The following is a 16,800-nucleotide window of genomic DNA, read 5'->3' as shown; positions in this document are numbered from 1 at the left end:
TGGAAGCTTTCCGTCCACCTCCTTTCATGTCGACAGCGACAACTCCATATGCTCTGCCCAGTGCGGGCCCTGGCGTACTACGTTGACAGGATGTCTGTCCAAATTTGATAGCAGACACAGTCAGGACTGATTATGAGCTGTCAAACTTGCCCCCTGCAGAAAAGCTCACTGCCCATTCCACCAGAGGCATGTCAACCTCGTGGGCTTTATTCCAGGGTGCATCTGTCAAGGACATTTACAATGCAGCACTGCTCCCCATACCTTTACTAGGTTCTACAGACTTAATGTCATGGATCCTCAAAACACTGGTTTTGGAACTAGAGTGTTATGGGTGGCTTCTCAGTGGACAGGCATAGAGGAGAGTTTCTGCCTCCTTTTTTTTGCCCTATCTACTTGTTACTGGGGTTCCGTATGGTAATGCACAAGACAGCCTCTCGGTTTACCCTTGTAGCATTCCAGTCCTTCTGCAATATTGTGCTTACGACGGCTTTGGTACACTTACCCATGCAGTAATGGTTACATTTTGTACTTCAAAGGGAAAGTTAGGTTATTTTCATAACCCTGGTTCCTTGTAATAGAAATGTAACTATTAACCTTCAAGGTCGCTGCGTCCATGATTGCAGCAGGCTTGAAGGAAAAATGACATTTAGATCTGTGAGCGTAGTGTTTTTATGTCCTCGGGGACGGGACATGACTGCGTCACAGGCTCGTTGAGCAGCTTTGCTGTATCTTATTCAGGTTTCTGGTCTTCAGAAGGTAAATACCCATGCGGTATTGGTTACATTTCCATTTCAGGGAACCAGGGTTATGATAATAACATAAAGGTATCACTATTCCCATTAGAAACTTTTCTTCAGAATACAGTATATTTTTAAACAATGTATTAGTAAAAACAAAATCAAGGGGATCCATTTCATAGATATGTACATTCTTTTCTTTTTGTGTCCATCCCTAAAATTACCCTGAAGGTGCCACAATTGTCACTTGACAAACAGAAAGTATTCTATTTATGTTATGAATAGTATGGGCGTTTCAGTCTTTGTTGTTCGGTATTGTGCCCCAGTATGAACCAAATACTCAGACCAGCCTTAACAAGCATCTGTTTTCTTGTTTTTTGTTTTTGTTTTTGTTTTTATAAATTCGGCATATTCTTTCCCAGAAAATTGTCAGCGTAGGAGTGACGTTTGTTTTAATCAAGTAGGAGTATGATGGCGATCCAGAAACAGTCTCATGTGTTGCAGAGTGGGTGAGAGATCCCATAAGGGAAAGAATGTAATTTGGTTCTCAGACTCTGACACAAAGAAACTCCCGCATACCTTAACCCACCACAACCCATATTGGCTGTCCAGTGGTCATCTGACTTACTGTTGCTTTAATGGTAGCTTCCAGGGCTGTGAATATGCTGCTGTTTCCCACATGCATTTCACATTATTATTATTATTATTATTTATTTCTTAGCAGACGCCCTTATCCAGGACGATTTACAATCGCAAGCAAATACATTCAAGTGTTACAATACAAGTAATACAATAAGAGCAAGAAATACAATAACTTTTGTTCAAGTGTGACAAACCACAATTCAATAATACAGCAGATAATAGTGATAGTTACATCAGGATATGATTAAGTACAAAATACTACAGGTTAAACACTTGGCAGATTACAATATTCTGAAGTACAGGATTAAATGCAGTAAAATAGGGGGCAGATAAGAGCAAAATAAAGCACATTTAATGAAGGGTGATAGTGTCCCAGGATACAACAGAGGAGTTCTACAGGTGCTGTTTGAAGAGGTGAGTCTTAAGGAGGCGCTGGAATGTGGTCAGGGACTGGGCACATGATACAAAAAGAAACTTTAATAAATTATATGACATGTTTCAACTACTTTTTCAGTGTCAACCCCTGTAGATTGTATACATGAAAGAAAAAAAGAGAAAACGAAAACATGTTATTACTTTCATTATTTCCTTTATTTTGCACAGATAAAAAATGTGTGTTTTTTAATCTGTGCAAATAAAGGAGGTATTATGGTTGTGCAGTGTGAAATCATCCTGGCAGCAGTAAAGCTTGAATAACAGAAAAACACTTGCTTCCTTGAAATCATTTTCACTTGCTGCTGTTTTTTGTCTTCCAGATGCCTGAAGAGCAGGCATTCAGTGTTCTGGTCAAGATTATGTTTGATTATGGACTCAGGGAACTTTTCAAACAAAATTTTGAAGATTTGCACTGCAAATTCTTTCAGCTGGAGAAACTCATGCAGGTGAGTGTGAATACCAATAAAACTGTCATCATGCCACAGAATGACTGGATTTAGCACTGTGGTTTCAGTCTGTTGTCACTTTTTGTTTAAATCAGGCATTGACAATGCCCAGCTGTTCTAGAGAAAGGATGTCCCTTATTGAAGAATCTTTTGTATATTTATATTCATATCATTGTAAACAAAAGTGGTGCACCTTTTACTCCGGAATTTCCTTAAATGAACAGTTACAATGGCCTATAAACACAACTACACTGGCAAAATGTGTGGTCATTTAAATTGAATACAATTGAATACAAACTAGAACATGTACAGGTTTTTAAACATAGTTCATCCTGCAGGTTCATTAAGAAGGTTGTGTCTTTGAAAATATGAATCTATAGGTGTTTCCTTTTAAAATGTCAATTATAACCCTCTACTGCTGTAATTAGAAGCAGCTTTTTTGGCTCAAAGCCTGTCAGCAGAGTCTGCTTTTTAATAAAGTACACAGAAGGCTACGTGTTTTGTAAACCAGATTATATAAATAAAAATGGGACTTTGCAGTTTTAAATTAATCTGCATATGTGCATATTCCTCTGTCATATATGTTGCATGCCTACAAAAGCTAATTTATATAACATACCTTACAGTAGTCATAATAGAGTGATGACCCCCCTCTAGTGGCTGATGATAGTCACTGCAGGAAATAAAAAGCATTTGTAATTGAAATTAGTCCATGGTAGAGGGCTTGATTCCCAGCCATTATAAATAAATGGATTTAAAGGGGACAATTAAACAGAAGCATGACCAGTAAATGAGCTCAGATAAAGCTTGGCTTTATCAGAACAGTCAGTTATTTGAATCCTTATCTACTCATACAGTAATCCAGTATTGCAAGCAAATTAAACCAACTAGAATATTAGAATACATTTTTTCAATTGTTTTGTGGTTAAATGAAATGAGACAACGCTATGTAAGCCGCCAGCCTTTTAAATTAAAAGTGGAGCGATTGTACATTTATTAGCTTTATAATAAATATGCAAATGACATTTCTGTTAATTGCAAATATGTTTTATTAATCCTGCATGAAAGCAGGCTTGCTAATAGTTGAGTGGAGTGCCGTATTATACACATTAAGGAATGTACTAATTAGGGCTTAATAGCAGTGGTAAGTTGTATCATTTGAGAATAGGCTTCCCATTCCCATGTGTCTTTAAAGAGAGGAAATTGAGTTTAAACAGCTCGTGGTATTGAGTTAGAAGAGGCAGTGCACCCATTTAAAAAATATAATTTGACATAGACTACTTTGCCATGTTAAATGTACTGGAAAAATGTAGAGACGTTTTTAAATAAGAATGCTTCCTTATGGAGACTACCTAGAAAAAGAGAATGACATGTTAGAAAATAAAATTAAGCCGCAGGAGTGGACAGACAGTAATTAATAAAATTAAATGTAATGCTAATGCATCTGTGCAGATTCAACCTCTTTCCACTGCCATCGGAATCATGATGCGGGCAGTAAATATATTCACGGTGCTGTAAGAGAGATACTATCTTAATTAATTTTGAAAATCAGATCTCGTTAATGTTTCAGACGATGTTGCTAAGTAGAGCACAGCCTTTTCCCTATCACTGCGTGGCAGAAATCAGTCTTCTCATTTAATTATCATACCCTCCAAGGTACGTCTGTACCGATGTAAACGTCTGGTTCTACATACTCAAATGTACAGTATTTTATTTTAAAGGATAAAATGATTCGGTAATTAAACTCTGAGGATATATGAAGATGCCTGTCTTGGTTTTTATAGAAGAGGATAGACCATGAACGTTCATGCAGTCCTTCGTTATTCCATGAATGAGGTTGGCCGAGATGTTTATGGCCATCCTCATGAGTGAAATAACCACAGCACTCTTAGACCGTTCAAATTAAACAGAGTGTTACTTTCCTTGGAGCAAGCACCGCTGTTGCTTAGCAACTTAGCATAATTATCGTTGGATTTGAATAAATGCAAGGTAGATTCTAAAAACAAATAAATAAATAATCACTCTGCAACATTGTGTGTGAAAAAGTTAATCGGTTGATGCTAGATCTCCTAACACTTGTATAAAAATTATTTGAACAATTGTGATAAAACTTTGTAATTCTTCAGCAAAAAATCAGTATCTGAATCTGTATGGAGGTACCTGTCCATTCACCTGCCCACCTAAATCACACTTTTAATTTTTACATGTAAATTACATACAGTTGATTGATATTCAGGAACCAGATGCTGTTTCCATGCCAGATCTGTGCTCCCTTGATTTCATGGTTGTTTGGGACATGGTGTATTTTACAGAAATACCTGCTCATATGTTCCCCAAGAGGACTGTAGTTTATTTTATCCCCAGATGGGTCAATAAACAGTATTTTTATTTTAGTTTACAAAAGGAGTTTTTAAATTGTAAAATTAAATTATTATTGTTTGTTTTATTTTATAGACTTAACTGTGACTACTGTGAAAATCAGGTTATCAGTTTATATTCAGTGGGCTACAAAAACATAATTGAGAAATGTTTATAGCAACAATAGGCCTATAACCTGACATTTTCTGTCTTTCTTTATTTGTGTCAATTATATATATTAGTATATCAAGCTTGGTGCTCTCTAAATAATTTAAAACATGAAATAGTAATGTTTATACCTGTTTTAATTCCTTGTTGGTATACATTTTAATGTGAAATGTGTTTTTTTTCTTTATGAAATAAAACAATGTAATATGTTATGACTTTAGTCTGCCTCTTATCCTTATTTGATGTCCTTGTAAAAATGTTAATTCTAAATGGATAATGTTGCTTTTCTAGAATACTGTACATCCATTGTTTACCTGTAACATCTTAACTGTAGGAGAATGCCCTTGTAATTCAATGAGTGAACTTTGAAGTCTGCATGGATATCGCTTGCTATGTCCCTTGTCTCTTTGTGTTCAGGAGTACATTCCAGACCTGTACAATCACTTCTTGAATATCAGCCTTGAAGCGCACATGTATGCCTCCCAGTGGTTCCTCACTCTCTTCACTGCTAAATTCCCTCTCTACATGGTCTTCCACATCATCGACTTCCTGCTTTGTGAGGTATGTTACAAACCCCAGGGTAACCTCAGTCTTGGTATTGACACATCATAGAGCAGGTTATTAACCTTCCCAAAGTTCTGCAAAGAAAGTAGTGATGCATGCAGCTTCATTTTATTCGTGGGTTGTTAAAGCAGAAATATCAAACGCAATTATACAAATGTTGGTCTAACAATAAATATCAGTTAATATATTTTTTGTTAGGGTTTCAACAGACCAATTCAGTCTTGTTTAAAGAAAACCCACAAGGTATGAATTTCCTAGAGTCTGAGCTATCGTAGAAGCGCATGTACTTAATATCCAGCTTTTGAAAATGGCATATGAAATATGTCATTTCATGTAATCCATTAAAACATGTCTTCTTTTAACTACTTTTAATTGGACAGGCCCCACGCTCAGGGTTACTGTGCACCTTACGGTTAGCTAATTTATGGTGTCTCTTTAATTGATCTGAACAGCACTAGATCTAAATATCTTAGTAAATCGATAAAATTTGAACCCTCCTGAATTTTTTTCATAATTTAATTCACTGTTGGATGTTTGATTTTCATAACTTTGGACCCTCAATTAATTATTTAAACAGTGGCGGTGATCAGATGAATATATCTATTTATGTCACACACACATTCTTGCCCATATCTTTAGAACCGCTTATCCAGAAGTGATTAAGCTTGGTGCAGGCAATCCTTTGCACTCATTTTTTAGATTAACTGTTTAGGGAAGAGTTCTGTCCTCTGATTATTTGGACCAGTGCATGCTGTAGCTTCTGATCCATGTGATATTTGTTACAGGGAGTTATTCCACATGCTGTACATTCAGGTGGAGGGTGGGAGGGATACACACTTAATCAGCTAACAGCCATGCTATCATACTCTAGGGGAGTCTTTTTTTTCATAGACTAAAGATCTGAAGGGGTAGTATCATTTGAAGACTAGCAATACTGTGCTGTTAGTAAATATGTGGAAACTGTTCAATTTATGAATAAATAATTAGAGCTGGGGCATGTATGAAAACAAAATAATATAATTATTATATTCTCATTGAAAATAATTCTGAAAAAATTTCAATAGTTTACCACATAGTGGTGCTATTCTAAAACAAGACTCTGAAGGTTCCGACATGTACTTAGGGTTCCAACTTCTTTATCACCCTGCCATTAAAACAGGGAATAGTAATGTTTCTCAGAGCTAGGAAATATACAGTTTATGGTGGATGCAAGATGATGCTGATGGCTTTTCATTGTATTTAACATTATTAAGCAAGGCATTTCAAAGAAACTTGGCTTTTAAAATATATATATATATAATATATATATATATATATATATATATATATATATATATATATATATATATATATATATATATATATATATATATATATTTTTTTTTTTTTTCCACAAAGGGGTTTTAAGAAAAGTCCATTTGGCTTTGAATTGCTTCTCTTAAACCCATGTAAAAGTTGTTCGTTCTTTGCTGGTTTGTCTGCCTGAATGCACAGATCCTGCAGTGACAGAATAATGTCCTTATTTGAGTTGACTTTGATGGATCTGAGCATTCCTCACTGTGTGGCCCCACCTAGGCTGGAGTAATAGGCTGGTCTGCTGAGCACTGCCCTTCAATTCGCTTGTTGAAATTGAAACTTGGTCTGCCTTGGCTTTGTGAGAGACAACTGGCCCTCATTTCTGCTCTGTCACTTTGAAATGTTTCTGTTCTAAATCAAACCACATGCTGTAACGAACACCTCTGCCTTGTCGGGATTGCTTTGATGTCCTCATTAACTCATTTAGATTAAATTACTGAACCTAGATTAGATGGGGAGTTTAGCATTACACACAGTACTAAACAGCTGAGATCTACAACATTGGTAGATTGCTAATAAACATTCACAAAAACATGCTGTTTCAATACTTTGTGCTGTCTTTATAATACCTGTCTTTATAAGAACCTTCCTTTTCTTATTAGTTATGATGATTAAAGTGTAAGGTGCTGGATCGAAAGCACTGGAGGCCGAAGACTCCATCCACATGGCAGTAACAGCCAATCACTATGTTAGTTTTATGAAATCAGGCCACAGTAAACTAGACCTTCAGAAAAAATGGCATTGATCCCAACATCCATTCTTTAAAATTAAATAATTACTAACTGCCAGCCCCAACCAGCCGCAGCAAGCAACCCAGGCATAATGATTCAGCAGCAGCCTAAAGGTGAAAATATTCCCATTGCCAATTTACTCTGCTGCCCAGCACCAGAACACTATGTATAGTATAGCTTCATATTTTTAGTGCGATGGAAACTCTTCGGGCAACATTTAATGGTAACCTTTACTTCGGCATGTTACCTAACATGGCTGCCATGTTGGGATCATCTGACTTTTTGCTTTCTGTATGCTAGAGACCTAACCCTTTAGAAATGAACTGCCACTTTGATTTAACATCTGAACATATCATTGATACAGATCCTTTTTGCATATTAATCTTACTTTATGTTCACAAACTGTTCAGTATATTATGACATTCCCCACTGATTATGCCCCCGAGGATTCTTTGTTTTTGTTCCCTTCATTTCTAATTTTATTCTTTATCCTCTTTTTCTATTTTTGATCAAATATATATATATATATATATATATATATTTTTTTTTTTACTTTGGAATCAGCAATGATTTTTTCTCATTTTGTCCCCAATTTGGAAAGCCTAATTCTTTTTTTATTTCAACCCCGCTACCACTCCTGCACGGAATTGGGAGAGATGAAGACGGACACACACGTCCCCCGAAACGTGTGCCACCAGCCGTCCACTTCTTTTCACTCTGCAGGCCCACCATGCAGCCACCTCAGAGTTACAGCATCGGAGGACCACGCAGCTCTGGGCAGCTTACAGGCAGGCCCGCAGGCGCCTGGCCAGTCGATAGGGGTCGCTGGCACCCGGTGAGCCGAGGACACCCTGGCTGACCTACGCACTCCCCACCCAGGCGATGCTCAGCCAGTTGTGCGCCACTCCCTGGGAACTCCCGTCCACGACCGGCAGTGGAATAGCCTGGACTCGAACCGGCGACCTCCAGGCTATAGGGCGCTTCCTGCACTCCACGCGGAGTGCCTTTGCCGGATGCGCCACTCGGGAGCCCCTTTGATCAAATATTTTGTAACCTTTCTTATGTTTTTCTTTCAGGGGATAAGCGTGATCTTCAATGTAGCACTTGCATTACTGAAAGTAAGTGGCTGTTCTGTTAAACTACCATATAAATGTTCAGTATTTCTAGTTATGGCAGATTGTACTGTCAGGGTAATATTTTATTTGACCAGGCATACAGCTGTAAACAAAGTAAGAATATTAAAATGACCCAGCACTCAAGCACAGCAACCGGCTCGTCAAACCACAGCATTTAAGTATCATTGTTATGATATCCTGGAGCCAGCTAATGAAAGGATCTGATTAGAATGGGAGCAGTGATGTCAGCGCCATGCAGGGCACAAACTTTTCCCAGTGCGAGTAAGCTAAAGCCCTGGCTGTGCCCAGACTTACAAATCGGCCATTGTGATATCTAAAGAACAAGGAGGAGCATTCTACTAGCACAGTATTTCTTAGCTGTACACATTGCTGATTGTATATTTTTAGACTTCAAGAGATGATCTGCTGTTGACGGACTTCGAAGGAGCGTTAAAGTTCTTCCGTGTTCCAGTCCCCAAAAGATACCGCTCCGAGGAGAATGCCAAAAAGCTGATGGAGCTGGCCTGCAGCATGAAGGTAAAGCCTGTTGTTCGGATTGCTGTTAGAAAAGCAAGGTGGTGGAGGGCAGATATGGCTGCCTGGTGAAGCCTTGTATTTACTTTTTAAGTATGCTGGTTTAGACATTAATATTGAAATATGATTGTATGAAGTGACTTGTGTTCAGAATGTTGCATTAGACTGACCTGGTAACAGTATGTGCTGCACCTACTGCACAAGAATAAAAATGATCTTTGTGACATTATCTGCCAGTGGGGAGAGTTACCACGATAATGTCCTTAACATGCTTAACTGGTTCATTTACATGCTGAAACATTACTTGCATAGTTTCTGGATGTCTGACTGATCACTGAGCCAGACAGCAGGGGGAACCCGTGTTCCACCAGAATAAGCTTATTTTCCTTGTTTTTTGGACACAGTTCTACCTTGTTTCCAGCAACCTAGTTGCGGAGTGTATGCTTGCAAACTGCACTGATGTGCCCCCATTTCTCCTGAATTAAAAAAACTTAATTGCATGCCGGAGTAGTTAAAGTATTCTTTTGTTTTTTTTTTCTTTTAGGATTTATTGTAGATGTATAATGTTACATTTGTTTTTTTCATTGCAGAAAATATATTGGAAAACTTTTCATTTGTTTGAGAAAAGGGTCCACATTAAAGACCAAATAAATAGGTTTGAATGGAGTATAGCATGAAACTTGTCTGGCCTTCCATTGCAATGCTTTCTCCCTCCTTCGGTCTCCACATGGTCTGATGATCTTAGCAAAAATAAATTTGAAAACCTACCTAGGGGTCTACTAGGGGTCTGCTTAAATCGCAGTAAATTTACATATTTTTCACAGGTAGGTTGCGGAGTAAAATTAGGATTTCGCTGACATTTCACGGACCTGTTTAAATATTAAATAAACCTAAGTAGACAGTATTTCAGAACACTATAAAGCCTAAAAATAGTGGTACTTGCTTCCTTACTAAAACAGAGTGCTGTCATTTGTTAAAGGCAAGTATGCAGCATCCCCCTGCAGTTGACTTGCCCATACATTGAGACTGCACGTTCTGCATCCACTGAATTGGTTGGAAGTTAAGGCAAAGCTTTGCCAAGTTATACAGATGTGGAAATCGATTAGAAATAGCCCCAAAACTCGTTTACCCAAGGGCATCTGGCATACTTTAATAAAGGCAATATATGCAGCACGTTCGTTGTCATGTTATTTGTCCCATCCAATAATTTATGTTATTAGTACAGAGTCAAAACAAAGAAAACTTGGCTATTCGGGTCTAAAATTCCAACTGCGTTTAAAAAGTAAGCGGCAGGTTGAAGCGAGGTGGCTGTGCTAGATCATTGTAGTACTGATTTAAGTTGCCGACAGGAATACTTTTTGTTTGGGCTGACTTTCCAGTTTGTTTTCTGAAAGCTGTTTATTTTACATTCTGTTCAGCAGCCTCTGTAGGAGCCTTTCGTTTAATGTGTGATTCTGAAGCTAAATAGCGATCGATCATATTTTCTCCAAAGGCACATTACAAGATGTGCAAAACAATTACGTCCATATGCATGTACAGTTTCTTTGGGAAATATCTTGACAAGATCAATCCCCGAAATATACTTTGCTTTTTTTGCTTTGTCTTCCATTTCTACTATTTTACCTCCAATGCTGAAAACTAGATTTTAGCAACCTAAATCAAAACAATGCAGCACTGACTTTGTCCCACCCCCTACTGCACAGTACAGGTCACAGAAAAGCAGTACTGAAGCACTGATAGGCTGATTAAAACTTCATTGTCATTTGAATAGTAAACAAGAACGTTAACCGCTTTGGAGCTTTTTTTTGTAAATGTTATTTTGTGGACGTACTTTGTTTGTTTGTTTTTTGCTTAACCACTTCAACTCCAGATGTAAAAATGAAACCCCTTCCCAGGTACCAGATTTTGAAAATAATAATGTTTTCAAACCTGTAATTGCTATAAAATGTTAACATATGATAAATAAAACACAAATAAATTACTTAAACTGTGTTTTTCATTAACCCTTTATGCTGCTGTGTACTACATACCCATATTCAATATAAAGATAAAAACGTTTTTTTGTTTTTTTTTTATTTTTTATATTCAATATAGAGATAAAAATGTTGTTTTTGTTGTTGTTTTTTTAACAATGAAAACAAAAACGCTGCTAATAACGATAATAACAGTAATAATCAGTAAACAGTAATTATCAAATAAAAATTAAACATCATCAAAAAGTGTGCCAGTATCGACTTGCTCTGTGCCATTTATTGAAATGTTCAATACAACAGAACCCGGGGTTGCCTTCCCAACCACTGCACATTTTTATTTTGTCTTTTCTTTTGTTTTCATTTTCGTAGCAGACTCTGTACCTTTTTTACGGTGTCTGCTTCGCTTGTGTTGGAGGGATAGTCACAAATGCATGTACACAGCTACTTTGCGCAGGCATTGTGATGGATCTGGCTGCTGCATTGCCTGTACCCAGCACTGTGTTTTGATAGTATTTTGTCACAGCACTGCCATTTCAAACCAGCTTCCCGTTTGCAGCTGGCTTACCTGTAAAGTAGCTGCATGCTCTTCTGTTTGTACAGTTTGTACTGTTCTTGGCTCCACATCCTCTTCATCATAATCGCTGAGTGATAAGTCAGCATCACTGTCGCTGGTATCGAAATCCTCCGAACCAACTTCACTCCCGTTGCTCTTTATAGAAAGACCACGTACGTTGCCATGTTTAGCTTTCGCTAAAAACTATATAAACTATAACTAAACAAGTAAAACTAATAATAAATAAAAATAATAATAATTTAAAACACTATATATATACTTGTAAAAGCTGAATGGCTTCCTGCAATATATCTCAGCCTTCTAAATGCCCACAGCTACAGACTGGAATTGCTACATGACACGCAATTGGATAAAAATGTCACCTGACCTTCCCCCAACTTCCATTGCTCATTCCACAGATCTAGCACTGCTTTAGAGAATGAAACCCGAAACGCTAGACTGAGAAACAGATCATAGAATAGAATGGGAAACATGACGTACGCACGTACGGCATGGTACTGTAAGTGGGTTTTCAATTGATGTACGTGCGTACGTCATGGTGTTGAAGTGGTTAAGTGAAATGCACACAGGACGGCAAAGGAATAAAAAAGGGCTATCTACAGAAGGAAGGTACGTACTTTGCGTCGCTTGCCTTGTGTGTAGTTCATTTAAACAAGATTTATTTTTTTTTCCTCTCCGTACTTGTATGCATTGGCCCCTAAAAGAGGTGAATTTCGCGGTGACCCCTCAATTTCACGATTTCTGCGAAATTGCGATTTAGGTAGACCCTTAGCCATGACACACCTGGCAGCCTTTTTACAAGAGCAGCTGGCACAGCAGAATGTTTATAGTGCATTGTTTTTAAACCTTGATGGAACATCACATCATAGAGCTCTTGTGCTATGGAAATGGACTATAACATTAAAAAGTGCCTTCCAAGCTTAAAAGACCCTTAGAAACAGTGGGTCTTTGTGTTGCAGAGTGAGGCAGCAAGCTAGTCTGAATACTGTTTCATTTTCTTATCAGAAGGTAAAATAGGCATTACGCACAGAATTTCTTCTTTTTTAATTAATATATAGGGCTCCAAAAAAAAAAATTATAAAGTAGCATATCAGTTCGGCATTGATTTAATTTGATATGATTTCTAGGTATTTGTCAAAAATACATGTTTTAATTACAATTTTTGTTTGAAACCATGTCTCGGCTCCTGAAGAAATGAATATAACATTGCCACACAGGCCTGTTTTTTTCTTCTTTATCTCTCTGTACAGTAAGAGGCTAGATACTTCAATAAATGAGCAAATGGCCAGTTCTCAATGTCTCCCTTAGTAAAAGCACTGTTTGTCCAGGCAGAGACCTACAAGGTTGTGCCCTGCTTCAAGGGTCCATTAGCTTGCTTAGGTTTAATTGGACGGACAGATCTTCAGCTTATTGCTCTCTGAGTGAGTGAGACAACTTCCAAATTAAGCATTTCAAATTGTGTCAATGCATTTGGTAAAATTGCTTGTTTTAAAAGACATACTGTAGCTGGAAGCATGGACCACTACCACTTTGTGGTGCAGTCTGTTTTGGTGAGAATGTCTCATTAGGTCCTTTTATGAAGCTTGATTGTGACAAGAGTATAAATACCGATCCCTACAGTGTGCCTGGGTTGCCAATCGGCAGCATACGGTGCAGTTGATTTTGATAAGATTTACAGTATGATATCACTGACCTGGCACTAGTTAAGTGTACTCAAAACCCCATGATAAATACAGTCGTGTTACTATTCACTGGGCGCTGAATGTAGTTAACATTCTCTGTAATGACTCCATGCTCTTCACAATCTCTCACATCACTGCATGGATGACATTGATGGGATGGCTTGTGTGAGCTGCTGTTTTATTTTTCGATGCATGAGTAGTGCTGGTTCTTTGCAATGCATTAATTTATTATAATAATAGAATAATTACTTTTGTTTGAACCACATTAAATGGAGGAGGATAAACTAAGTGTAGTTTGCTGTTGGAAATGATGGTGCGGTTCTACAGTCAATGAATGCATTGCTGTGTAGACAGAGCTGCTACTGTGTTGCACCTCTTGTGGATTGACGACAAGAATGGACAAAAATCACATATGGCAAAAATGTACAAGTTACAGTCGATTGTCTTGGCGGTTTTGCTAATACGAGCAAGAGTATATACAAAAGAGAGAAAAAAACATCAATTGTATTTGAAGGTATTTACTCTTTAAAACATTGTTGCACAGCAATGTGAGTTTGCCGTTCTTACTGTAGTACTAAGGGAACACATTTGTACAGCAGCGTGGCTACAGACACTTTGCTGGCGTGACCAAACGTACACAGAGTGGGATTAGTGCTTAAGAGCTGAGGAGTGATTTTCAGGGCACAAAGGGCATGAGCTGTATTGAACCTGTTGTGTACTTAAAAGGTGCAGGTTGTGTCATGATTTGGAGAATAGAATAGATTGATCAGATCACCCCATCTGAGTTTACTAATTTCCACAACTCATACTATTGGAAGCCTTGTGCTGCCCACAGTTTTTTATTATATTGTCCAATCAGCTATTAGGCTTGTTTAAAGCTCAGCTGCTTTATGTGTATAACAATCTTGTTGTAAATTAGCTTTATGTGCCAGAATGAGGGGGGGGGGGGGGGGGGACTTTTGTGTTCAGCTTACAACCGCACAACTGTCAACTGGAATGTGAATGACTAATGGTGTGTCTTTATACAACACAGTAATTGAGTGTCATCTCTGTCAAATGCAGTTTATGTACAAAGTACTGTCCTCAATTCATAATCATTCTGAAATGTAAAGAATCAGTTGAGACTTATTACTGGTTAAACAATTCCTGTAATATTACCCCATTCACGCTACCCAAATAGTGTGTGACCAGTGCATGTTGAAAACCAGTTTAGTTCATTCACAGGCACATTTTAAACTTGATGATCGTGCATTATTTACTGTGAATAGAGCCAGTAAAAACTCTTTCTCTCTGCATTGCACACAAATGTTCCTTCCAACATAAATATCCACTCCAAGCTGCTTCTGGATTTCTTCTGCTTCTGGATTTCTCTCTTTCTGTCTCTTTTTTTTTATTATTATTTATTTATTTATTTTTTCATTCAATGGTTTTTACTGAAGATGACATTTTGACTTATGGTACAGTATTTGAGTAAATAGATATGTGCTGATTTTAACAAATCGTTTTGTTCTATTTGACTTGATTTCTGTCTACTGTACTTACCCTTCTATGAAACCCTAATACAAAAAAAAAACTGAAACAGAAAATTACTACTAAAAATTTAGCTTTTGCTGATTTACTAAAAATAAATTACTCTCTGATTGCAAAACTCAAATGAGATGCATCCTGTAATGAACTGGACACGTGCTGTACAACTTGAATCAACTCCTAATTTTGTAGGGTTCCTAATTTAAAAAAGAGGGATATTTGTTTAGATGCCAGCTTACTTGTTAGTTATATAAATCTGGCATTTGCCTTTGAGGATGAAAATATTGCAATAGGCCACCAAGCTCTTTTCGCAGTCTTTCTATTTTTATAGCAGTGAATCTTGTTTTAATGAGTTGTTCTTCAATGTGACTTTTTATTATCAACCTATAAATCCCCACTGTTACAAGCTCTAATGACGTACTGTAGCCGACACCAAATATTATTCTATTAAAAGTTTGTATTATTATACCCTTCTGAATAGCTGTTGTGTGCCTAAGGTGTACTTCTAATTTGAATCACTTCAATAATTATTAACCCATAACAGCAGAGTAGTCTAACCTTTTTGGCTCAAAGACAACCATGGGGCTTTTAAAGAGACAGAAAATGGCACGCACACAACAACATGTTAGCACTGCAGACTGTAACCCCAGAAAGATGTAGTTTAGTAAAACTGAAAAGTCAATCACATTGTAGATAAAGGTGAAGATATGGCAAGTGTCCCACGTAGTACTTTTGAATCCATATGAAGTCGTAGTGCACCTTTAGTAAAAGCATAGCAACCTGTGTTAAAGCATAGTGAGCATTGTAAAACCCAGGTATGGTAAAGCAAATACAATAAAACATATAAAACATGTTAATCTATGGTAAATCTGTGGGAAAACTGCACACTTACCATGGAAACTTTTATTAGGGAATCCCTTAACAACCTTAAATGTGATTACCCCTAAACCAAGAGACATATTTTGGATCTCAATGAACCATACTCTTTGTGGCTCACAAGCCCGCTTTTGGACTATAGAGGTAAGTGTCAGATTTTAAGAAATAAACACCTTAAATATGCTGTATGCAACATTTGCATAGATTTGTATTGATTTGATTTTCTTTATTTACAGCCTTGAGATTGAACATGTAACAATCTCAATTTTAGAAGTCTCACTCCTAAAAGAAAAAAAAAAATGATAATACATTTGTATGTTCTGACCTTGGTATCCTTGGCTATAATAAAGGAGATTCAATCAACAGCGTTACCAAGCTTTTAAAATATGTCCCTTTGAGGATAAAATTACAAGCATTCAAAAATACCTATTTTACAAATTACAGTGATTCTAACAAGATTTTAAAAGGCTAGAACAAGCTTCTAACATATTTGCTCTCTGTCTTAATTATTTAATTAAATATATTTTTCATATATTGCTGTGTTCTTTCCAACATATATTGTCCGTACGGTGCACATTATATGTCACCTTTAGTATCGAGCCATAATGATTAACAAGCACTTAACAAGAAAGCTGTTCTAAAACATCAAGCAAGCCTCCCGTGCGACACAGTTGTATTCATGGCTAACAGTTTGATGGTTGAATGTTTTTTTCTGCAGACCAAGGGTGTTCTGCCACCTATTTATTATGCAACTAATAAATGGTGGGGATAATGTGATATAAGGGCAGACAGTTGTTTTAATTTCTTGTGTATCAACGTACAAGCTTGTGGCCCAGGGGGTTAGCGTGGAACTGCTTTGATTAGCCATGACAGCTCTTCCAAATCATTTCAGCTGTGGAGCATTCTGCTCAACTAATCCAGACGGCTTCTGTTACTTGCTCCTTTTGCAGAGCCTGTTCAATTGGAGGAAAACTAACTTACAAACTCGGTTGCAGTTAATTGTCTTCTGTATTGTCACATACACAATGTAATAAACCTGTCATACCTTTGCTCCACCCTTCGTGGCGGAGACAGATAAATGT

At 37.3% G+C, this 16,800-nt stretch overlaps 1 protein-coding gene across 2 annotated transcripts in view; it reads left to right on the top strand.

The window, feature by feature from the left end:
• The window catches only part of LOC117974003 (rab GTPase-activating protein 1-like), a 130,764-nt gene that overhangs the window by 98,252 nt on the left and 15,712 nt on the right, over positions 1-16,800 (top strand). For both annotated transcript variants that reach the window (XM_059005657.1, XM_059005658.1), the window contains 4 exons: positions 2,135-2,260; positions 5,204-5,347; positions 8,514-8,555; positions 8,961-9,089. In XM_059005657.1, coding sequence (XP_058861640.1) covers positions 2,135-2,260; positions 5,204-5,347; positions 8,514-8,555; positions 8,961-9,089 — 441 coding nt within the window. The remainder of the gene's footprint in view (positions 1-2,134; positions 2,261-5,203; positions 5,348-8,513; positions 8,556-8,960; positions 9,090-16,800) is intronic.

This window comes from Acipenser ruthenus, chromosome 31 (genome assembly GCF_902713425.1).
Source record: "Acipenser ruthenus chromosome 31, fAciRut3.2 maternal haplotype, whole genome shotgun sequence".
Taxonomy (NCBI): Eukaryota; Metazoa; Chordata; class Actinopteri; order Acipenseriformes; family Acipenseridae; genus Acipenser; species Acipenser ruthenus.
Note: the sequence above shows the minus strand (reverse complement) of the source record. Positions and strands in the feature narration are given on the sequence as shown.